The sequence below is a fragment of the Styela clava genome, chromosome 12, assembly GCF_964204865.1.
Source record: "Styela clava chromosome 12, kaStyClav1.hap1.2, whole genome shotgun sequence".
In the NCBI taxonomy this organism is placed as follows: domain Eukaryota; kingdom Metazoa; phylum Chordata; class Ascidiacea; order Stolidobranchia; family Styelidae; genus Styela; species Styela clava.
In genome coordinates, this window is record NC_135261.1 from 946,204 (window position 1) to 971,180 (window position 24,977).

Below are 24,977 nucleotides of genomic sequence, written 5' to 3' on the forward strand. Positions count from 1 at the left end.
AACTACAGAGTTAACCTAATCTAGTACGTTGTAGAAAACATTGTATTAAATAGGCCGGGTGACGTTTCAAATTTGTGTGTGTATCAGAGTCAAACTGTCTGGAGGCAGTCTAATTTTGAATTCCTGAAAGAATTTTAAACAAAAGCGCCACTTCTTTGAGTCTTGCACTAGGTTAAGAAAACATGTTTCGAATCAAAAGTGTGACTTTGGTGCACTCTCGGAGACGCCTAAAATTCAATGCGTGCCCCCCCTTCGGGTTTGCAACCGCCAGTTCAGAAAACACTGCTATAGAGCACATTGGTTGTAAACCTCCAAAAGCCACTTAGGAGTGGAAACATTTTTTTATTTCTAGCGAATGAGCTACCCAAAATGCCTGTTGCAGATGCCCCGAAATTTGGTATATAATGTAGTATGCGAACCAAGATGGCGAACACCGTAACGAAGTATGTGTACCAGGTTAAGGTTAGGCCATAATTTCAGGTACAAATACTACGAGGGTCACTTGGCTAGTCCATAAAACTAAAAGAAAAATTTGAATAAAATTATGGCCTAAGCCTAACCTGGTACACATACTACGTTCCGCATCCACCATCTAGGTTTGCATACTACAGGAGTACTCGAAATATTTTCATTTGACGAGAACCCACAACACAATAAAATTGGAAACCACTTGTAAATATGTTGGAGGGGTCAACAAGCCAAGGTTAATTTTTGAATATTTAAATGACCCTACTTAACTAACTCCACTAAAACAACGACATATTCCATCGTAAGTGAATTTTATTATTACCACATAATCGATATTGTGATGTAATAGAATACAACCACATTATTTCTTGTATCCACGACTCTTTCTGCGTCCTCTGGCGCGTTCGAACTTACGTCCACTAGAGCGAACATATGGCTTGGTTCGGCTGTGGGGAACACCTGGTGCCAATCCGAAATGCTTGTACACCTTGCGGCCCTTTCTTGGTCCTGAGAATATAGAAAAGTAGGGTTAGAGCAGGAGTGGGCAAGACTTTTGGACAAGGGACCAATTGTGCCAACCAAGACTGGCGACCCATGTAAGGGTTAGAGTGAGTTAGGCCTCCAGGGTGCGCATTCTGGGGTGAGAGGAAACGTAGAAAACCAAATTTGGATCCAGCAACAAGTTGAAATAACATTCTTAAGAAAAAATTGAAATTGCCCTGAACCCCTAGTTTGACATATTTTTAGACCAAACTCAAACTGTGGGGCAACCCTCACGAGGGGCGTAAACAATTTTTTTGGGGGCACATAACGCTACCCCCCTTATATTTGACATTTACATTTCTTTATTATATCCCATCCCATCCACATATGTGTTTTTTGAATAAAACATATTTTCGCCTTATTATCTGTTATTTGTAGCTGTATTTGTTCTCGCATACTGACTGGTATGTAGTGCTTTTAGAAAGCAAAATTAAAAGGCCACTACAAAACAGTCATTTTTACATAATATTTTTGTAATAATGATATAGTTTTCATGCTGTGATATTTTCCATCAATGCAAAGTTATGGTTGAGCAAAACCACAATACCAAATATAACAAACAGAATTATCCTGTCCCAAACTATACAGGGTGTCCATAAAGCTCTTTTTCAATTTTAGTTTTGTTATGAAGTCAGTTCTCAATATATCTTGATAACCAGGTTTGTTGTTTTTTAATCAGAAATTATTTAAGTATTCTCTACTTCATTTAATAAATCTGTGAGGGCCAAAACTACATACGATAAATACCGTTTGAAATTTTGAAAAATCTCAAGACTTGATGGACACCCTATATTATTCGCATCCCTAACACACATACCTTGCATTAGGACAGTGTTCTGTCCCTTCGGTGCCTGCATTGCTAGTTGGTCCAACGTCATTATTTCTCCCCCAGCTTTCAAGATACGAGCTCGAGCACCGGTAGTGATTCGAAGAGCACAGACCTGAGAAATGACAAGCTTTTAAATTTCTACACAAAACTGATGCAAAAGGCCACACCCAATAAACCCAGAATACAAAGTTTTTTGCTATGGCTGCATACAGTGAATTCGTTTTGCAAGTCAAGTACTTAATTTTTTACAACACCTTTAGTAAGGGCGAAGCCAGTGGGGTTTTAAGGGTTGGTTGGGACCCCGCTTTCATTTGAAATGTGAAAAAAGAAAAATTCACGAATCACACATAGCAAGTTTTTGTAGCTTGAAATGCTTTCTAGAAATGTTTTGAAAACCCACCTTTTTCGGCCAGGCCAGCAGACTGATACAGTCTAATTTACCATTTAGAAATTTTAGTCACCCCCTGGTTCCTGGCCATGACCAACCTTTAGTTAAAATTTGAATGTAGAATATCGCGGTTTGTGAACTTAAATGAATATATCATATGACAAATATAAACTGAAACAAATTTATTAGACAACGCATTTCAGGTTAATCACCACAGTAACACCAGTTGAATTTCAGTCACATTTCAAGGTTTTATGAAATAGTGTATTTGTCATTTTCAGACCTGTACAGCCAAATCTAAAAATGAACATAAAGCACTAACTACCAAAAAACATAACTAAGACAGGCTTTGAAACCCAGAACGAATGATGGCTCCATGAAAAGAATTTTTGCCACCACAAGAGCAAGTGCCGCACAAAATACTTTAGGTTGAGCTTGGGTTCACCTGTAGTATGCAAACCAAGATGGCAGAACATAACGTGTGTACCAGGTTACGGTTAAGCGATAATTCCATTTCATTTTTCCTTATTTTAGTTCTATTACGAGTTCACAAGCCAAGTGACTTCCGTAGTATTTATACCTGAAATTATGGCCTAACCCTAACCTGGTACACATACTACGTTCCGATGTCCGCCATCTTGGTACACATACTACAGGAGTACCCGAGCTTGCCTAACCCAAGAACCCTAAAAGAAAAACATTACCTTCATCTTCGGGATTTGAAATATTCTTTGATCGTCAGTGATCGTTCCAATAATAACAGCAGTCTTGCCATCACGTTCCTTTTTCTTCATGTTACGAACCTACGAAATAAGAGAATTAAGTTATGAGCAGTTTAAGGCAGTGGTTTCCCAAACTTTTTTGTCAAATTCCTTCCTTTGCCTACCGCATAAAGTCTTTAATAAATCTTTTTGCTAGTAGTGTTTGCACGAGTTGCACCCCACTTTTGTACAGTTCAAGAAATTTATTAGGTACTTCCGTAGTATGTGTACCAGGTTAGAATTAGCCCATAATTTTATTCTGATTTTCCTCATTTTAGTTCTATTACCAGTTTGGGGACTGCCTGTGTTAGCCTAGTGAATATCATACTGCCCATAGGTTTCAGTCCCTTTACACAACTTTATGTGAAATAGAAAATAGGAGAAATATTTACCTCCATATTGGTACACATACTTCCGGAGCGCCATTTATTAGGTATTCATGAATAAGCATTATAGTAATCATAAAAAATATTAACAATACTGCAGCAAATGTCCGCAGTAAAACCAGCAAAATTCCTTTTCACTCGAGGAATGTTGGGTTAAAGTTCATAATTTTTCATATATGACGCCAAACAAGGCAAGGCCATGTACAAGATACCACTAATAACAGTATGTCAGAAGCTGCAGTTACACTAAGTCTAAGGCGCTCCAGAAGTACCTACTTTACATTAAGTTGTGTAAAGGGACTGAAACCTATGGGCAGAGGGTAGGTATATATACTTGGCTAACACAAAAGCCCCCGAACTCGTAATAGAACTAAAATAAGGAAAATATGAATAAAATTATGGCCTAACCCTCACCTGGTACACATACTACAAACGCACATATTTTAATGCAATACTAACTGCTATCGGAACATATGTGATATATAAGCAAGATTGCGGAGAAGGTTTAATATTTTAAAACAGTATAAAATATTTATTATTTATTATATTATTATGCATTTCACCACTATAATTCTCAAATTATTGGCATTTTAGCAGCCACCCGTAACTCAAAGATGAGTCTTTTCTACTTATAAGATGTGATCTTGGTCGAAGCCAATTTTATATTTAAATTAACCCTCTACTCACCACACGAGCCAAAGAGATTGGTGGTCGGTTGGTTCTGCTCATGAATAGACGCTTCAGAACAACTTTGTTGAATCCAGAATTTGTCCTACGGACCAGGAAACGGTAAAGCTGCAACAAAAATATTGAAAAGTGATATCATGCATGAAGAATCAATGATGCATAACTGGGCAGAATATTTCTCAGCAAGGGCTATGGAAAGTTGCCAAACTGAGGGGTCACACATAACTCTTCCTACCTTTATATACCTTACCCCTTACCGTTATTGACAAAAGTAAAAAACTACGAAGAAGCGCGATATAAAATGTCATCATTGAATTCCTCAGGAGGAAATAATTTGATTTACTAAAGAAAATGATTTTCTACAGTGGCATTCGTGAATTTTGAAAAAAGCACTAATTTTGGTCATGTGATAGCAGGGGGCAGACAGAATTTTTCCAACGTGGGGGTGGGGTTATGGTGAAATTAAAACATGGCACCAAAAGTGCAATTCACAACAACGTAATGCGTTTAATGAACTAAAATGTATGGTCGTTCACAGCGAAATTCCACAGTTATGTGTAGTCCCGCCTCTCTTCGCCTGGCGGTGTTTGGTGAATATTTTGCAAGTCTTATTTCAGACATCGACCATTAATCCGTAGTCAGCGGGTATTCGCATTTAGAAATAAAATATTGAAAATCGTGAAAATCAATTTTGGAGAGAACTATAACAGGCAGATGTCAGTAGCCTCGTAATGATTTATATCTACAAAAACACGCTCTCATGTAGCGCCGATCAAATTCATGATATGTGAAACTATTACTTGGAATTTATTGTTATTGAAGTTGATTTTTTATTGCCATTCAATGATTATTTACATGCGCCATGATTATTGGCGGGCAAAATCGTATTTTATACGATGTGTGACAGTCTTGATTAATTTAGATTATTATCAGCAAGCAGATATGAGAATATGACAGACGCGCCTTGAGACACATGGATAGTTTGTTTTATTGAACCGAATGACGGGACATTCTGGGAATTTGGATGGTGCGCTGAACTGCTACAGCCATCTTTGCGATATACTTGCAGTACGGCACACTATACAGATTAAGAGACTTTGTCTTGTTTCAAAGAAACCCATTTTATTGATGATCCGACACCCCTAGTTTGGGGGACGTCTGGACATGGTTGTCCCTCAACGTCAGTAAAATGAAGTTGTGCAAAAAACTACAAAGAAGTGCAATCTAGATCAATCCTAATTCCTAACCCCCACCTGACTACACCATCCAAAAATTACGTCATTACGACGTCACAGTTACATAATAGAGCCCTTCAAACTATAAGAACTGCCATCCAAGACGCGTAAACGAGCACCCGCAACGATTCCAATAGGAGGGAGACCGATAACGTCAGTCAGTTCTTTATCATCCGCGCCAATGCCATTACGGTCAATCATGCGTATATTTGGCAAGATCTATGACGTGATTGTGATGTCGTAGTGATTTAATTTTTGGATGGCGTAATCAGATGGGGGTTAGGATTGACATATTAAAAAATTGTTATGCAACGCCCACCAGAAGTACGTTAGGTACGAAACTACACGAGACCCAAATAATCAATTTTTCTTGCCATCTGACCGTTATCCTTCACTGCCCTAACTTCAGACAGTCATTTTCCTGACTGCGTAATGCGACGCCCAAAGAGAAAGAGGCTTCCGATGCGGGTGATGTAATCACGCTGTTGCGTGCAGATAAGACGCTCGATCGACGTCGTAACGTAACATCAACTTCGTGACGAGAATGCATTATTTGAAACTTCCATCGTCATATGTTTACATCTTTCGAGTGAACACACTTCGAGTGAATAAAATTCACCCAGGCTGTAAATCAATAACTGCCATTTCGATTTCGAGGCATAAAATAATTGTTTAGTCAGTATACAGTGCCATATGGCTGTATGGACGTTGGAATTTTTCTAGTTTTTATATATTCAATTTTTGACGTCGTCGATTAAGTAAGCATATATTCACACACGGACCGAAAAAAAAATACAAAAATATTACACTGGAACGCAGTCTTTATATAAACGGAAAGTCAATTTGGGGCCGTTATGTCGGGCGTCAAAATTCACGCAGTGTGACGTCGACCAGAAGTGAGCGAAAAAAGTTCTACGTGATGTTGACGTAACTTTTGACGCAGCGTAAAATCTCAATATTTTTACAGAATTCATAATTCAGAACTTTTAGTTTTATTCAAATCTCGTAAGACATCTTGCGATCACTTTTATGAATTATATACATTGTTATCGTCCTCTACCGAATGATGGTATTTTGACGACAATAGCTTAAGTAGGAGCGACGCTCTGCGCCGTTGAATACCGGGTAATCCTGTAATCATTTTTTGGCAATATTTCCGTTTTTTACCCAAAAAAAAAAGCAGCTAACTTCGGATGATTTCACTTTATTTTAATCAATAACTCTGCCGTTTGTTGTCCAATTCGCGTCAAACTTGAAATATATTACATTGATGTAATTCTCTGCATCTACATACAATTTTCTCGATGATCGGATCATTTTTTCTGTCTTAATTGTCTCATTTTCTGTGATCTATAACGACGCAAATAAATATGTAACTTCGGATGGGTGTATCCCCTCCCTGCGTCACCGCAACTAGAGCGAAAAGTGCGTGCGTGAGGACAAAACACGCTATACGTCGTTGCGTAAATGCCAGATGTTCAATCCACGTCGCGAGCGACGATGATAATGTCGACCGTGGGATTTCCGGCGCGGCACTTTCAAGTTGTTTTCATACTAAAATGTCTCGTTTTATTTCTCTTATCGTAACTTTAGATCCGAATATTCACCGATCATAGTCGATTTAGTTATAGCCGATGATGTTTTGATAGCGTTTTTTTACACTCCACAGTCACACCATGTATAGTCGCACAATATATATTATTGAGCATGCACATGACAGCACTCTTTATTAAATTGACCTATTTAAATGTCGACCGTGCATAATTCACAACAAAACACCGATTTGGCAATTGGCAACTTTATTAACCTGTTCTGAGCGACAGGGTGCATTAGCGCAATTTCAGACGCTGTGTGTAAACCATGAGGTCTGGAATGTTTGTTATGGTCTTGTTTGGAAGAATAGCTCATTTCCTACCCAGCAATATAAGAATGAACGTTATATGACATTTGGAAGTAATAAAATATCGCTTACATTTCACGAGTGTACTTCCCGCTGCGATAGAAAAACGTCGCACAGCAAGAAAATAATTCAATAAACCTTGGCGTTGCGCGCTAACCAATAACAAAAGCTAGTATGATAAGGTCTTATTTTGAAGGTCCTTTTATATGCTACATAACATAGGAGAGTGGACATCTCACAACGTCAGGAAGGTATAAAAATATCGAGTCGTTTGATCGCAGCTGCCTCACCGAAAAAAAGTTAGTTCACATAGGCGTTTTATCTCGCAAATTCTCCTTGTCTCACGATTATAAGCTTTTATGATTCATAATAAATGTTTTATTATGACTCACAAAAGCTTTCAACGCGATAAAGCACAAACAAACAACCGATCGATCTATCAAGCCTAGCCTGGCCTGATTCGATGTGGTGACTTCTCAAACGGAAAATTTTCAAAACGCTTCAACGACACGAGCTAACGAAAAGCGTTTAGTATCATATGAAAGAGAAAACCAATGTGCAGTCAACTGTATAGTCACATTTGCGCTTTTCAATAGCTATACACGTCCAACAGATGATAGAATGAGAGAGTGTAAATATTTTTGTTATTTTTTGACGTTACGAGAGACCTCTTGAAAGAGGTGTTTTAGTTTACGGCCCTCCAGTGACATCTAGCGTATAGTACTCTAAAAGACCTTTCCAATGGTATATAATTATTGTATATTGGGTAAATTTTGGGGGTCGTATGACATTAATAAAAATGTATTCAAAATTGGGCTCGATTGGGCGTCTGAATCAGGTTAAAATTACTTTCGTTAAATTCACCAATCGGAACTCACTTGCAACAATGATTGTTGTTATTTATCGCTGGTTATATATTTTTATATTTACGCAATATTTCTCGACTGCTCACAATTTTTCTATTTTGAACCATGTTGCCGTACCAAATGGAGAAATATGAAATCGTCAAATCAAATGGATATGCTTTTCATTAATTGCAATTTTTAATAAATTTAATTGAATTACATCTCCAGCATTTGACGCCATGAATTTACGATCCACAGAAAATGGTTGATGCGTATATTTTGCCGATATTGATCAATCGAACAAAATATCGTTGTTATTTTCAAATCTACGACAACTCGTCGGCGCCCGAATGTCTGGCGTCAAACCTGTAACGACGACGCAACATGACGTCGTCCTCGTAGTGAGCGACGTTAGGGTGACGTCAAGTTCAACGTTTGCGTCAGATGCTATTATTGTGATAAAAAAAAATTATTCAAATTTTAATTTTTTATCGGGTCTCATACGACATCTCGAGATCAGTCTAATTTCTTTATACATTGATAAAGCCCTCTATCGAATGATGCTATTTTGACGAAGTTAGCATCAGTAGAAGTCACGATTTGAGCCGCTCGAAAACGGAGTGTCAATTTTATGTTAAAACATGATTTTTTTTAATCATAAAATAAATTAAACTGCGCGATTGAATATGATAACAGATTTAGATATACTAGTCCTCACTATAGAAACTGTCATAAGCACAATATGACGCAATTTAGTCGAGATAAAAACGATTAAAAATTTCATCCGAAGTTACAAACCATCCGAAGTTACCTGCTTTTACGATAATTATGCAACATTAAAAAGGTTAAGAATAGGCTAGATGTATATATAGGATTTTAAATTGGCAATATACCACGCCTTTTAGTCAAGATATGACCGTTTAAAATTTTTGTCCGAAGTTAGGAACTGTCCGAAGTTAGGCGCTTTTACGGCATTGAAAATGTCATCCGAAGTTATCTGCTTCTCAGCTAACGGTACTTCACTAAGACCCCATGCTCCGATTTAGTGTATAAAAAACAAAATTACCTTGACCAACAGACGAAGATAGATATCGTCTGTCTTGCATGCTTTCCTCCGGGCCTTTCGGTCCTTGTTGTGGCGGATATCGATACCCTGTAAGCAATTTAAACACCTTCAGTAAAAGACATATTTCGACACGAAAATCGAACTCCAAAGCCACTATTTTACTAAAATCGAAATCTTAAAAGATCATTTTATTCGAAACATTGAAAAAATTACTTCGAATACTATCCAATACTGCGATGATAAACGATACTTAAAAGAAAAATATTACAAAACTCAACCCACCATGGTGGCCGGGCAAAAGAGAACGTCCTGTGCTTACTCAGGCGCTACCTGAAAAATACAATCAACCACTGATAGCGCTCTAGAGCTCTCTTGCTTCATTTGATATTTATACAAGCGGAGGAGAAGGGCGATAAGATGGATCAAATATACCAAACAAAAAATATATATGCATTGAATATAGATTTCCAGATCTTCCAAATATTAATTAGATACCAGAATCTCGGTTTTCGCTGCTTGATAACGAGTTTTGGTTACCCGCAGCTTCCTTTCCCCGGTAAAAAATACGATCTTGACTTTTGGCATATTTTAAGCATTTGCTTCCTTTATTATTTTGCTGGTTGAAAAAAATAAACCTGACTCTTGCCCGGTTACCAGTTCATGTATGATATGGGAGTAGGTAAACCAGTTATTTGCATTGAATGCTCAATCTTGGGCTGGCTACTTTTTTGGGGCCATATGATGAAAGAGGAAGCCAATGATGGGATTTCGGAGTTTCGCACGATTATTGTGTCGTGATAATTTACAAACTCGTTCTTGCTTTATGTTTTGGACGACTACATTAGCAGTAGAGCGTGCACTGCGTCTGACAACTAACGTTATATTTGGCGTTATGCCCTGAATGTCATGTTAATGCACCTTACGTCGTGCATACCTTTTTGAAACGTGGAAACCTCTTGTTGGTGATTTCGACAAAATGAAGAACTCGTTTATTTCACTACTGGAGCACTGACAAACACTTACGTCCTCACGTGAACCCCGCTGGGGCGGTGAGAAGCTCACTTGATAACCAACAAAATCAAGCAAGGTAATCAGAGGTTCAACGACAAGCGTATTCGTAAAGCTCAGCACAATGCGGCAACCGGCGAGCCTGTGTATCATTAAAGAAGTAGAGCACGAACAAAAAAAACACTAGTACATCTAAATTTTTTTAACTTCTTTTCCCTCCAACTGTATACAGTTTTGAACTCGTCAGCACCATAAGGAAAGCGCAAGTCCATGCATCAGAAACAAATAACTGGTCCCGTACTCGACATGGACCGGACCGTACAAGAGACCGTACTTCACTTAAGGCGTCTTTCCTATCTACCGGGATAAATTGATAACTTTTACTTATGGAAATAGACCGAATCTGCAAAATAAGGCAGTGGGCGACACAATTAATTCGGTCTCGGTTGAATGAAGATTGGACAATATTTGCTCTCGCTAAGTGTTTGCTCACTGAAAAATCCGCCAGCGATTAACAAGTTTACACACCGGGCGTTTATAATACAATACTTTTAACTATACCAACGTGTGCAAAACGTTAAAAAGCAGTGGGACTCGTTTGTTGGTACAGCCTCGCCCAGTATTACTGAAGTCGAACTGTTTTATTCACAATCGGATTTACAAAGCTGAAACATCCAGGGAGTTCAGGTGAGCAGACGACCTGGCAGAAGGTGGACAGCAAAACCAACAGCAACAACAGAATGTATATAACCTTTATTTTTCCTTGAGCAATCTACAATCTCAACGAGAAAATGTACAGTAAGTTGACTACCTAATTTACTGAACTAGAATATGAGATCGAAAACCCGAATGACAAATAAATCTATGACATAGGACGCTGTTTCCTGATTAACGGATTCAAAAATATTGTACAAAAGATGGTGTCGAGTATTTTTGAAACAGGGAGGTGGCATAAATTAATTTCTCTCGAATTGTAACGAAATCTCATGAATCCTCAAATACACAATTGAAATCATTGTTGAAATATAATATTTGAATCTCGATACATGTAAAAACTGTTACGATTATTTCTTCGGATAGTATGTGTGGCGATTGGTGACATCTGATTGAGTAAGATATATCTATAAATGTAGATTTTCTAAGGATAGATAAATGCAGTGGTAGGATTCAGCTGGTTCACACCGGTTCTGTAGAACCTTCTCACAAAATTTTTCGAGATCAGTAAACCGGTTAGCATTACTGGTTATTGACTTATTGTCAATGACTTTTTGTAACAGAATCGGCTGAAAAAATATAACTTTTGTGGTGGAACTGGCTGACAAAAAATTTGAATCCCACCGCTGGATAAATAATATCTAAGTTTGTCAAAAAGACTAAATGCCAGAGTCTTATACTTGGAGCCGAACTGGACGGTTAGGATAAACCAAATATGGCAAGTTTGAAATGTCTTACGTATATATATGTCCATATTTAATTTAGAGCAAGGACGACAACAAATGAGATTGCTGCAGGAGAGATTGGACAGATAAATATTCCACAGGCAGCTGAACAACAGAATGTCGAACAACAACAGGCAGCTGAACAACAGAATGTTGAACAACAACAGGCAGCTGACAACGTTCAACCAGATAATATCGCTGAAGGTGTTGAGGGTTTGAATTTGTTACCGAAAATTTCCGAGGCTTCTGAGAGTGGAACTATTAGAAAAAAAGGTCAGTTGTGTTCTCTGTTGCGATATGGCGGTTATGAGTTATTAAAATAAGGTTGTAATATTGCGCCAAGGCTTGTTTAAGCCAGTATCTCACGAACATCTTGGGATTTTGACGCCCTCCAAAAAATATGTTCAAGTTGCGACTCCCCGTGAAACATTTCTCGACACCTTTTATTAAAGGACTTCTTTGGCAATGATTTTTATTTCAATTATACCTGAGGAGAACTGCCGTCATGTCAGTATTGAATATCCGTTTGAGTCCACGGGCAGACGAAGTGCTGAACGTTGCTCAGCCATGCTTAGAAATGAATGGCATGCACGACGCAAGCCTATCTATAGTGTGTGTCATAATTGAAGAAATTCAAACGTCGCGAGGCCCAATTTTAGAACCATTGGTTTAAGCCATTAGCAAATAAAAATTGACACCAACAATGTAACTACGTCCCCCCAAAAAAAAAATTGTACAAAGTCTCACACCTCCAGGTAATTACTTTTCATGAATTATCTCAAGTCTAGTTTTTATCAAAGTAAAACTAAAACATGGGTGATGCTTTGAAGATTTTCTTTTTTTCGCCACTAAGAATCAGATCCCTATAGGAAAATAGTTTGAAAACAGGCAAAATTTAAAATATCCCGAATGCGAATCGTTGACACAGCAGTCTGAAATTAAAGGTTTCTTGTCATAAATTTTAAATATACATTCTATGCTACGTATACTCATATAAAACTGAAGGATGTGGTGTCTGAGCTAAGTTACGAACAAGCACTGAATGCCAAGAGTTGCCGACGTGAATAATTATAATGAATAATTCCGCATTAAAGAATACCGATTGATCCGTGATTTGAAGTAACCGTTACAATAACTAAGGCATAAGTAGTAGCAGTGGCGGCGCGTCAATAAGGCTAACCGGGGCAATGCCCCGGTTGTTTTTTCGGTATAATAAAAAATATTCGAAAAATATCTCAATGTCGGTTGCACAGACTGTCTACACTAGCCATATTCTCCCGACATGGTTCATATTTTGCTCGCAAAGCCTTCGCCGAACGTCGACGGGGCGACGCCGATTTTGCCCCGGTTGCTCATTGTATATCGTATTCTCTCTTTTATCTTCCACTCGCCGCATTTGTTTTCTGTTTCTTTTACTAAATCATCGGGGCTAGCCCCGAAATTATGACGACACAATGCCGACGTTTCTTACAACAACGTGTTGACATATTCACGCATTCCTTCTCGTTCGTTGGTTGATTGAAGAGTTGATAGTTTCCTCGCCTTCGTTTTTGTCGCTTGTTTCGCTATTTGAATCAGAGACCTTTAGTCCATTTGCTTTCGATTTTCCACATTCCTTTTGAGCTCCTCACTTCTTTCCGGCTTCGCATTTCTTAGCCTTAGACCTCATAATGAAAAAGGTTGATGCACTACTTCGCACTCCGTTTTCGCAGCCGCCGCTGGAACAAAAATTAGAGGTACAACGTCTTGGGCCTTATCAACCAAAAAATTGTTCACTAGAACAATCCCATGACGGAGGAAAGCGTCGGCGTACATTTTGCGCAGAAACTTGGTATAAAAAACACGAATGGTTGTGTTACAGCGATCACAAAAATGCACTTTTTTGTTTTTATTGCCTACTTTTTGCTACCGCCCGTGACTCACGTTGGTGTAAATTTGGTTTTAGAGATCTTAAACATCTTTCCGAGCGTGCCAGGGATCATCAACCTTCTATGGAGCATCTAGACAATGCAGTAAAATACCGAACATTCGGAAATGTTAATATTGCAGCACAGTTGGATGAAGGACGCGCGGTTTCTATTCGTCGGCACAACCAAAACGTCGAGAAAAACCGCCATGTTCTCGGTCGATTGATAGATGTTTTGAAGTTCATTGGTTGTCACGAGCTGTCCCTCCGTGGGCACGATGAACGGGCTGGCTCTTCTAATAGAGGGGTATTTTTGGATATGGTGGAATACACCGCATCTCTAAATACAGTATTGAGAGATCATCTCGATGCCTCAACTGTTTCGAAATGGACATATCCAAAGGATATCCAAAATGATTTGCTCGACTCAATGTATAAAATTTATTTACAACATTTGGCTCTGGAAATTGAGAATTGCCAGTTCCTTTCGATTCAGTCTGACGAGACAACTGACATCACGTGCGTTTCCCAACTGACTGTGATTTTTCGGTTTGTGAAAGATGGTAAACCTACCGAGAGATTTCACAGCTTTGTACCGATCGTTGATCGCACGGCTTGCGGGATATCGGCTGTAGTGAAAGAAGTGTTACAGCCTTACAACGCGAAGTCAAAATTGATAGCTCAAACTTATGACGGCGCGGCAGTCATGAGTGGGTCGGAACATGGTGTTCAAGTTTATATAAAAGAGGATTTTCCTCATGCGCATTTTTTACATTGTTATGCACACCAATTTAACCTCGTTATTAAAAATATGTGTCTTGATACCCCTCTCGTCCGTATATTTTTTGCAAATGTTTCGGGGTTTTCTTCATTTTTTTCCGTTTCGCCGAAGCGCTCTGACCTCCTTCGCCAGATATGTAGCCGCCGTCTCCCAGCTTGTGCACCAACACGTTGGAACTTCCAATCACGCGTGGTGCAGGGCGTGTCCGAAATTAGGTCTGAGCTCATTGAGTGTTTAAATGGCATTCAGAGCTCTCCGGTTTGGGACGAACGCTCTGTGAGGGAGGCGGCAGGTCTAAAGCGTCTGCTAGAAGATGGTGAGTTTTCATTTTTTCTCGCTTTTTTCTCCACAATATTCTATCACGTGGATGTATTATACGGCGCATTGCAGTCAAGGCTAATGGATGGAGCGTCTGTGCAGTCGTGTATTTCAGACTTCTGCGATGCTGTATCTCGTATCCGGGAAACAATAAAATACAACGACACATGGAGTGCTTCTTTACGCCGCGGGCAAACAACGCAGCGTTTGATTTTGTCTGCAAAGGAATGCTGTGACATTCTGGTGAATCAAATAGGCGATCGTCTGCGCACTGAACACCTTGCCGCGTTCTCTTTGATGAACCCCAAAAATTTTTTAAAATTTGCACGTCAATTTCCCATCCATTTGTTGGCTACTGTCTCCAAATTTTACCCCATGATAAACGTGGGTAAATTGGAAAATGAATTGCGATGTATATACACCAATCAAACTTTTTTGAACATCACATCAACTTGCGCGCTCTATGGGTTATGCAGACCTTTGCGGCGTCTGCAAAATTTCTGGACATCATTTTGACGACGCCTATTTTTTCCGCCGACGCAGAGCGAACATTCAGCACGCTGAAGCGTATTAAAACGTATCTCAGAAACACAATGAAGCAAGATAGATTAAATTCCTTGGCTGTTTTATCCATTCACAGAGGCGTTATTTCTGGGATGCATGACTTTATTCAGCGCGTTATTGAGCATTTTGCTTCCAAGAAACCGCGGCGTGTTGCATATATGTTCAAGCAGTAGAAGTCTAGCAGCATATATATCTATGAGTGAGCGACGCATGTCCTTATCTTTGCATTAACTTTCCTTTCTTCATAGTAACGTTTTAAACCTTATTTTAGGTTTTGTCTGCTTTCCCGAAGTTTCTGTTAATATGTCATTGTATTTATCTGGGTAAATATTGCCTTTCCTTTTGAAAGAGGTTTCAAAATGAACTATGTCTATATTTATTTATCCCTTGACTTGAACCGGTTTTAAAGACAATTTCTTATCGTTAAAAATTGTCGCTTTTGCCGATTGGTTGTTACCGATGTAATGGTTGTTTATACTCATAAAATGATGGGAGAACTTACAGTGCTCATCCTGTCCCCGTAGATGGGGGTGACTTGGTCCCGCAGTAGCTTGCCCCGGTTGTCAAAATGACCACGCGCCGCCACTGAGTAGTAGTTAAATTTATTCGGTCACTTGAAGCATGATCTCTAGTTATGTATATTTTCCACCGAAAATCTCACTCTTCCAGATGATCGCAAAGTTCAAGACATTCCAAGAGAATCTGCAAAAGACAAAATGGCTGAACAAAAACAAAGGCCGCTGCCATCTCTCAACACCGCAAAAGCTGGAAATAACCCTCTGAAGATTTCAATGCTGCGAAGTAAGTAGAAAAAGTAAAATAAAGGCCTAGCATTGCGGAAACTATTGGTGTCAAAAACGCCTATTTAGACAGTTCAGCAGGGACTGCGTATTTTCTGAATAAGTTGGTCGATGCCACTTGCAAATCCCTTACCGAGTCAATGTTTACTTGAAAATCTATCAACAGTGACATTTGCTACTATTTATCTAATTGCACTTGAGTATGCCGTTAAAAGTTCAGCAAACATATCATCTCCTTTCAGATATGAAGCGTAAAAACGCCTTCAAAAAAATTAAAGTTGACCTCTTGTACATATCATACATATCCTATTTAAACGAATAGGGCTCAAGACAATCATCCACTGACAAGAACGAAGCCAGACCAAAATTTTTAGGGGGAAGCCAATCTTTTTTGTCGCTCCAGAAGTATACTAATATGGAGGTAACTAATTTTGTTCGCCTACTTTAGATCAAATTGTGTAATGGGAATGAAACCTATGGGCAGAGAGTATATTCACTTGGCTAACACAGACAGTCCCCAAACTCGTAATAGAACTAAAATAAGGAAAATTGGAATAAAATTATGCCCTAACCTGGTACATACACTACGGAAGTACCCTTTTTCGTATAATGACGCAATAAGACGCTCAATCATGCATTTTTCTTTGAATGTACTGCGCATGAGGCATGGGGCCCCCTCAGACCCCGGTTACGGCTATGGTCACTTATACGCGCGGAAAGGACAAGTCTTGATATGCAATACAAATGCATTCGCTTCTGTAAGTGGTTTATTATATCTTTTATTGAGAACGACACATCTGTAATTATCGATTTTATTAGACTATAAAATGCATTTCAGTGAAATAAGTCAGTAAAGAAATCAGTAAATAAGTGACGCCGAACTTCTATTCCAGGCAGAGCAGCAGCATTGATTGGACAGACCAAGTTTGATAAAGCAGCAACTCTACTTGAGGAACTTGCTCAACTGCAGAAATGTACGGAACTAGACACGGCACTCATGATGGTCGAATGCTATCTACAACTTGGAAGAGAAAAGAAAGGTGAAAAGGCCATAGATAACGTCAGACGGGCAATCAGGACATCATCAGTGGACGTTGATGACGTCAAAACCTTCGCGGTCGATTTGATTTCGAACTCCGCTTTCATTCGCGCTATTATATTGCTTCGGATAGCAAGTGATATTTACAGGGCTCGCACAAGATCGGCCGATGACGTAATAAATGGGATTCAACTTTGTGTCCGTAAGACATATAATGCCACTGAGCCATTGATAGAAGCCGGTGGTCGATCTAAAATTATAGGAGTAGATTACGGCATAGAATACATGACAGAGATGCTGGATAATATTCGCGCAATAGAAAACGCTGATCCAGTCAATAAAGCAAAACAAGAGGCTCGGTGCTCGAATTACATTGGATATAACTATTCACTGGCAGGTAAATATGAGGAAAGTATAAAAATACGAAAGAATGGACTGGAGGTTTTGGAGAAACAGTTCGGATCAAACGCTTCAAAATATAAAATCTACGGTGGATTGCTGCATAATGTCGGTGCAGATTATTATAATCTGCAGAAATACGCAGAATCAGAATCTTATTATATTAAAGCCATTGATGCTCGTGAAAAGGCTTCAGATTTTGAGAATGAAGCTAAGAGAGAGAAATGGATTGAGTCGTCAAAAACTTGGCTCAAGAAAACTCTCGCAAAATTAATCTGATATCCACATCGCATATTCACGGTAAATACTAATTTACTGAAATTATCTCAAACAATGAATAAATATTCAAACCTTTAATTTACATATGTTGTGTAATTTGATACTGTTCAAAGATTTAGCAGTTTTACTTGGGTAGACCAGTTATAATCACACTCAATTTACTATAATTATCTCGAAAAATAAATCTTTCCAAAATATTTAAACTTTTCATTTACATTCAATCAAGGCTGTGTTATTCAATACTGTTAAAATAATCAGCAGTTTTACTTGCATTGAGGGGTCATATCCATTCTCTATAATTTTAAGTTTCTTATTTCAATAGCATGTTTTATGAACAACTGATCAAGCATGGTTCACAAATGAAGCAATATTTCTGAAATATTATCATCTATGGATCATCCTTGATCAGGATCGAGTTCAGCTTATTTAATAATCTAACACAATTACTTGTAAATTTTAGTTGATTCGTTGAATATTTTTAACATTGTACTCACTTTGTTACAATGTCACACACACTCATTTCTGGTCAAAGTTACAAGCCACGATTAAAGTGCCTAAATCTTCTGAAACTATATAGAATTATGGTGGTGCATTATGCGCACTCATACAGAACTAAAAGAAACTGACTTATAAGTAACACTGACATTCCAAAAGCCCTAAATTGGATAGAATTATGATGGTGCATTCATTATACGAAAATAAGAACCGACACTTGGTCGATACTATCAGGAAAACTACCAAAACATAAATTTTTTTTCGTAATTTTACTTGAAATAATGATATGTTCACATTTTAATATTTTTTAATCGAGATTTTTTCTTCCTTTCTCGTTAAATTCAGCGTATCTTATACTGTTAGCATATGATAATTTAGAGTGATTTACTTTTGTTTTATATATTACATTTAACAACTGAACTTGATAATGTGGGCCATATATAATACGTGATTATAGTATGCTTTCATATGGATAACGCCTGCATGTGTGAAGCATTTCATGAACTATCAAAAATATTGTAACATTGTCTTGCATTGCAGCGTTGTACTTCTCGGAATAACTAACCGGTGAACTGATTTACTTTTTTGTTTTTTATTTGACAAGGATTAACTGGACAATGTTACCATACATAATACGGTATTATAAATTGCTATTTATATATGGGCAATATGGTAACTTTACGTTGATAATAAATGAAGCACAACCGGTGTTAGCAAAACGATGTAATTTTCCTACGTTTCGAATTTCTATACAGAAAAACTCCATCAGGGAATGATATGGAAAGAACACAAGTGGATATATATAGAGCAAGAAAAGGAAAATATGAAAAAAATTAATCATCATGGTGCAACTCTAATCTAAAAGGATGATGATAAGATAGTATATAAATAAACAAATAAGCGCAAGTTCAAACAAAAAGGGGACTATTTAAACAATGATTTATACACAGGCGGGAAAAGTGTGGTTTCTTTGTCATTCATCGAATTCTTCTCTTTATTTATGTGATAAGATTCGAGAAATAGTCTTCTCCTGTATTGAGTTTTTTTTTTCTAGTATCCTGCTGTTTTCCCAGTCGATGCTATGGTTATTAGAAAGGGCGTGTTTCGAAAGGGCCGACTTGTCAATTTTCTTTTGTTTAATATCTCGTAGATGTTCCTTGCTGCGAGTTTCCAGGCTTCTTTTGGTTTCTCCAATGTAGACTGAAGAACAATCGCTGCATGGGATTGCATATACATTTTTTCATATTTTTTCTTTTTCTTGCTCCATATATATCCACTTGTGTCCTTTCCATACCATGCCCTGATGAAGTTTTTCTGAATAGAAATTCGAAACGTCGGCAAATTACATCGTTTTGCTAACACTGGTTGTGCTTCATTTATTATCAACATGAGTTTACCTGGTGGCAATCATGCACTGTGGTAACTTTACGTCGCATCACCACGCGGTACCTCTCAAAATACCTAATTTGTAAATGACACTAACCCGAGAATGGCGGGGAACCGGCTGAGGTTCATTCATGTTATGTTCATTTAAGTTTATGAATCAACATCGAAAAAATTACTTAATGATGTGAACTTTATTTTTTGGATATTGTGTTGTATATATTTCCGATTGAAGAGTTTGCTTTCTTTCAATGTATTTTATGTTTATTTCATGATAAATTTTCATCCGCTGAATTGCAGTTTGACTGACATTTTAATTATTTTGGTATATTTTTGATCGAATAAAGAAGAAATATCGCTATACTGTATGTTCATGTTTATATAAAAATGCATAACCCTAAGTCAAAATTGGTGAAAATGCAAAATTAATTGAAAATATCAAAAAAGGTAAAAAAGTGATTATTTCCAAAACAAACTTGAATTTGTTTCTATTTACTTGAAGCATATTTATTATGTTGCTTGCTCAAAAATTTGCTCAACTTATATTTTTGTTTCAACATAATAATAATTATCTCATATCTATAGAAGTGTAGAATGTAGAGAAAGTAGTAAAAAGTTATTTCAATTCCACTAAACATATTAATTTGGTTTAGTTGATTTCTTGTAATTATTCACAATTACATGTAAATACCGGGTATTTTATTGTATTTTTCACAGTATGTTTAAACTATAGAGTAATCAGTATATCTAACGGTTTGTAATTTTCTTTAAAAATGTTTGAATTTAACCTTTTTTTTGGCGTTTTTATACCTGTACTCTCAACATTTCGCTCATCTGGGCTCAATGTTCTTATGTGATTCTGCAAATCACGTTATGTTTGCTGGTTTATCGCCAAATATCGACTCTGTATTATATATAATATGCATGAACAATATATGATTTTTCGTCTCATTACTAATGTCCTTTAGTTTGCATGTATACTATCCTTATTCTAGCATAAGAATTATAATCAAATATAGAATTCTGTACTATCCTGGCTCCGTGAAAGGCTTCTTCACTCATTTGGGTTCAGTGTTCAAATTTATATGATGTTGGTTGTTCATTTTCATTGAGAAGTAACTCTGAAGTATTTAGGGTGCTCCTGGTCCTGAAGTGTGTGCACCAAGATGGTGCACAATCTGAACATAGTATGTATACTAGGTTAGGGTTCAGGATGTGCGCCATCTTGGTGCACATACTTCCGGAGCGCCTCATTTAGAATAGGGAGCTATTAGGAATCGGTTCAATTTATAGTTTTTCGTCATCTTACCTTCTGTTTGTATATAAATGTATAAGCTGTTTATAGTAGTAGCTTATATAAGTGTTTATTGATTGCTATTTCGAACTTTGTAGATTTGCAACAGTGCAGTCTCATACATTGCAATTTTGGCAAATTTTAACAGTTGTGTAATATATGGGCATGACTAAGAAGAGATTCACGATTTGTCAAACTATAATTAATTCAAGCCCAAGTGTTTGTTAAAGATGGTTATTGCATGATCCGTGTTTATTTCACCGAGACAAGTTTGTCAACGTTTATACTTTCACTCCAGGAGAAACCACTTTATACCAGAGTTGCCGTTTGGTTAATTTTTATTTTTTGAATTGCTATTTTTGTATGTAGTTTTCAATATTGATTTTTGAGTAAATTTTCCGTAAAAACTGTAAAATATTCCCGATTCGTTTGAATCTCAATAATTCATATATTGAAGTAAATTGATTGCTCATTTTTAGTCTCTATTACATGTAAACGCCAGTGATTTTGTTGTATTTTAAACAGTGTGATTAGCTAAAATGTGATCTTTATATCTATCGATTCACAACTTTCATTTGTAATTATCTGAAATAAACCAGAATTATAATCAAATATGACATTATATAACAAGAGAGCAATGCTCAAATATATGGACACGAAAACTATTTGCAATAATTGCATCACGCTGTTAAACCGGCAAATATTTTTTGCATTGATGAAACCGCGACCACCATATTTCATAACATGTTGAACACTATTGCAAAGATTGTAATGCTTCTCCCATACAGCCATACCAGACTTGGAATGGTACCTTACCGGTAACCAGACAAGAGGCAGTGGTTCGCAATATGGTTAAGCCGTTCTATAGGCTTTCCTCTCCATCGGGATAATTATGTAAATCTTATCCTTTTTGTAAAGTCTCTTCCTCTGCATATTTCTGTATTTACTGATTTATGTACACTAACCTGCTGCACATGTTGAAATTTTTGTGAAGTTTCTTCCTCTGCATACGGTACCATACGTATTTATGCAAATGTTGTTTCCAAAAAAATGTAACGAAACAGCGAAAAATTAGAAAGGCATAGCAGCTGTGCAGACATGCTGGCTCATTACAAAAACTTAATTTCAATGCAGGCACACACTCTAAACAAATATAATTAATGCAACTAGTACAGTAATACCGGTACTGTACTAGTCTACCGATATCGTACCTGTACAGCTGTACCGGTACGTACCGTAACGGACTACGGTACCGGTAAGACGGTACGTAAACCTGTAAACGGTACGGGTACGTGCCGTACAGGCCACAGGGACTGTCATAGCTTTCCCAGCTATCGTACCGGTACCGGTATCACTTTCGCTTAACACGGGAACCACAGTCTACAAATACTGAAATATATGGAAAGTGAACATTGATTGATTGAACACCGAGCGAAACAGTACCGGTAGTTTAACTTAACCTCAAAAACCTTTCGAGTTTATTGAAATCGCAAACCGTTGCATTGCTGCATTGCAGGTACCGGTAACCCCAAACATCTCGATTCCCCATAAACAACTCTTAGCGGAGCAAGAATTACGATCGCTTCTCAGTTGATATGCCTTCGCGCAATCGCCACAAGGTGTCACTATTTTTTTTTTCTGATCACTTCTTTGAACACAAAAAACGAATATCTCGAAGTCCACAGTAAATTTTAAAAGAAATAAAAGTAATGCCCTTCTGAAGAAAAATTTTATCTTCAACCACTGAAAATTTCAAAGCAATCGGTCCAGTATTCGAAGAGAAAAGCGACTTTTTAAAAACGTGTCAAAGAACAAGAACAACAACAACATAATATTGAAACGATCGTTATGTCCACTTCGTGCCCAATAACCAGGACTAACTAGTACTAAGTGAACAGTGACTCTCATTGGCACATATCGCTTATGGATATATGGATGGCCTGTTTAGTATGAGTTCTCGGATACAAAATGGCGTTGGTTGTCTTTATAATCATGGTGTAAGGCAAAAAGGTTGGAAGTCAACAATATGGCTTCGTAGACGCATAAGCGCATCAATATAATGTTTGATACCCATAGCGCGTGGTCACCAGGGAATAATTGGCTTTGAGGCTGGATGGGCTTAAAACAAAATGGCGTGGATTGACTTGCCGCTGATAATAAAGGCTGTAATAAAAAAAAAATAAATAAAAAAAACCTAGACTGAACAAAACTTGTCAAACAACGCCATGTCGCTATGGATTTTAACGCACCAGTTATATATATTAGAAATTTACAAACGTCGGTGAACAGGAAAACAATTGTAGTTTGGTCATCGATATATGTTACCGTTTTCATACTTAACTTATGCTATGGAGTCGTGATGAGCACCGGGTTTATCATGATAGCATAATAAACAGGGCAGACCAAAAGATTGAAACCACAACGACTTGGGATCATACAAGAAAAAACTGTATCACACATCTGAGATACATCTATGGGTTGTGATTTCGAAGGCAGTTATTTTTTGCTCTATAACGCCACCTCCCGGAACACTGGCATGAGATATTTCAAACCTCATTTTAAAATACTAGTTTGGTTTTGTATATGGGGTATATTGTATCTGTAAGGCCCAATATTGTATCGGTATTCTATGTATAAGGGATGCTACACTGTTGCATACAGGGTAACATCCTCCACGTCTATTCGCGCGAAATTATATTTTAAGAAAGTCTTTCCTTCCGCGTAAGACCCGATGCGCATCTGAAACAAAATGGCGTCGTTTGTGGTCAGCATCTTGCCAAACAAAACAAGAGAGCGATGCTTAAATATATCGACAAGGCGTAACATAGTTACGCAATCTGTTACAGCAGCGTACCGGTACCGCAGCGTTCAATACTTCGCTGGACCACAAGATCGCTAACGCGAGGGCGGAACCGCCTAAATAAGGATAAGATATGGATAAATCCACGAAATTTTTTGAAAAAAATAAAAAATAGCCTTCGAACAATGAGTACAAAGTTTAACCACTGAAAATCTCTAAGCAATTGGTCCCGTAGTCAAAGAGAAAGATTATTACATACGATAGCAACAAGAAGAGAAATACTAAGTCAAGTCAAGTCAAGTCAAGTTTATTTTTTCCAACCAGTAAAAAACACATGCAAAAATATATAGAAAAAATGCTATTTAAATTACTGGGGAAGGGAAGCCGCGGGGAACCAAAACTGGTTATCGAGCTGCGACAACCAAGGTTCTAACACCTAGTTTGACAGATCGGGGAAAGAGTTTCAACGAATAGATACCATATAAATTTTACAAAAGAGCTAACTAATTGCAATTGTTGTATATTATTACTAAAAATTACCGTGCATTAAATGTGCCATAATAGCAGCGAATAACGGGGGATTTCCCGTTTGCATAGACCTAGCTGTAGCGAAATGTTGTTCTGTAGAATAACTGGGGAATTTTGAAGGTGACCTGACCACAACGTGGTTGTGCTATGACAGTATGAAGCGATATAGCAATGGACACTGATCAGGTAATTAAATAAAGTGAAATTAGCACGCTGGATGTTGAAATAAATATTCACCATTGGTGTCCTGACGCGTTATCTCAGTACCAGTACCGTACTGCTTGTAAGCTACCGGTAACAAGAAAAATATTAGGAACAAATATAAATGATTTGATACTGTCAGACTGTGATAAGAATACAATGAAAAAACAATATTGACATTTGTTGAGGTGAAAATAAATGTTGGTATAAAATCACTAGACTATGGAGTCCTTCAATGATAGAAATATCTGAATATAGGAAGCACTGTGATAGGAATACTCCATTGCTTAAACTGGTAAATTGATGTTAACTAATACTAAAATATGAAACATAATTTGTAATACTTTTTCATGTGACATAGCACAATTAATAGTTTTTGTCCATCCTAAAGTATATATTGAGACACTAAATGTCTTTTTAGATTTGATTTGAATATCTGGTGGGAACAACACAACTAAACAACACAATACTAACAAAACGTCCATTTCGTGTTCAATATTCAATGCTCACGGCACAGAAAAAACACATTGTGGGCTATGAATAACGTTTTACATTGCCGATGTGGTTAACCACCATGCCTATACTAAAACAGACAAGTTTCTAAACTGCTGAAAATTATGGTTTCCATCCTATTA

The 24,977-nt window shown here is 37.5% G+C and overlaps 2 protein-coding genes across 2 annotated transcripts; one reads left to right on the forward strand and one right to left on the reverse strand.

Moving 5' to 3' along the window:
- Window positions 1-762: 762 nt before the first annotated feature.
- LOC120330246 (large ribosomal subunit protein eL18B-like) lies at window positions 763-9,444 on the reverse strand. The gene is made up of 6 exons (XM_078118928.1): window positions 9,391-9,444; window positions 9,109-9,195; window positions 4,063-4,170; window positions 2,933-3,031; window positions 1,829-1,952; window positions 763-975 (listed from the first exon to the last, which is right to left on the reverse strand). Exons 1-6 carry the CDS (start codon window positions 9,391-9,393, stop codon window positions 830-832), a joined length of 567 nt encoding a protein of 188 aa, XP_077975054.1. The 5' UTR covers window positions 9,394-9,444; the 3' UTR covers window positions 763-829.
- Window positions 9,445-10,751: 1,307 nt separating this feature from the next.
- On the forward strand, window positions 10,752-18,046 carry LOC120330241 (uncharacterized). Its single transcript, XM_078118866.1, has 4 exons — window positions 10,752-10,914; window positions 11,596-11,828; window positions 15,794-15,925; window positions 16,818-18,046. The coding sequence occupies exons 3-4, from the start codon at window positions 15,841-15,843 to the stop codon at window positions 17,639-17,641; spliced, it is 909 nt and encodes a 302-aa protein (XP_077974992.1). The 5' UTR covers window positions 10,752-10,914; window positions 11,596-11,828; window positions 15,794-15,840; the 3' UTR covers window positions 17,642-18,046.
- Window positions 18,047-24,977: the final 6,931 nt, after the last annotated feature.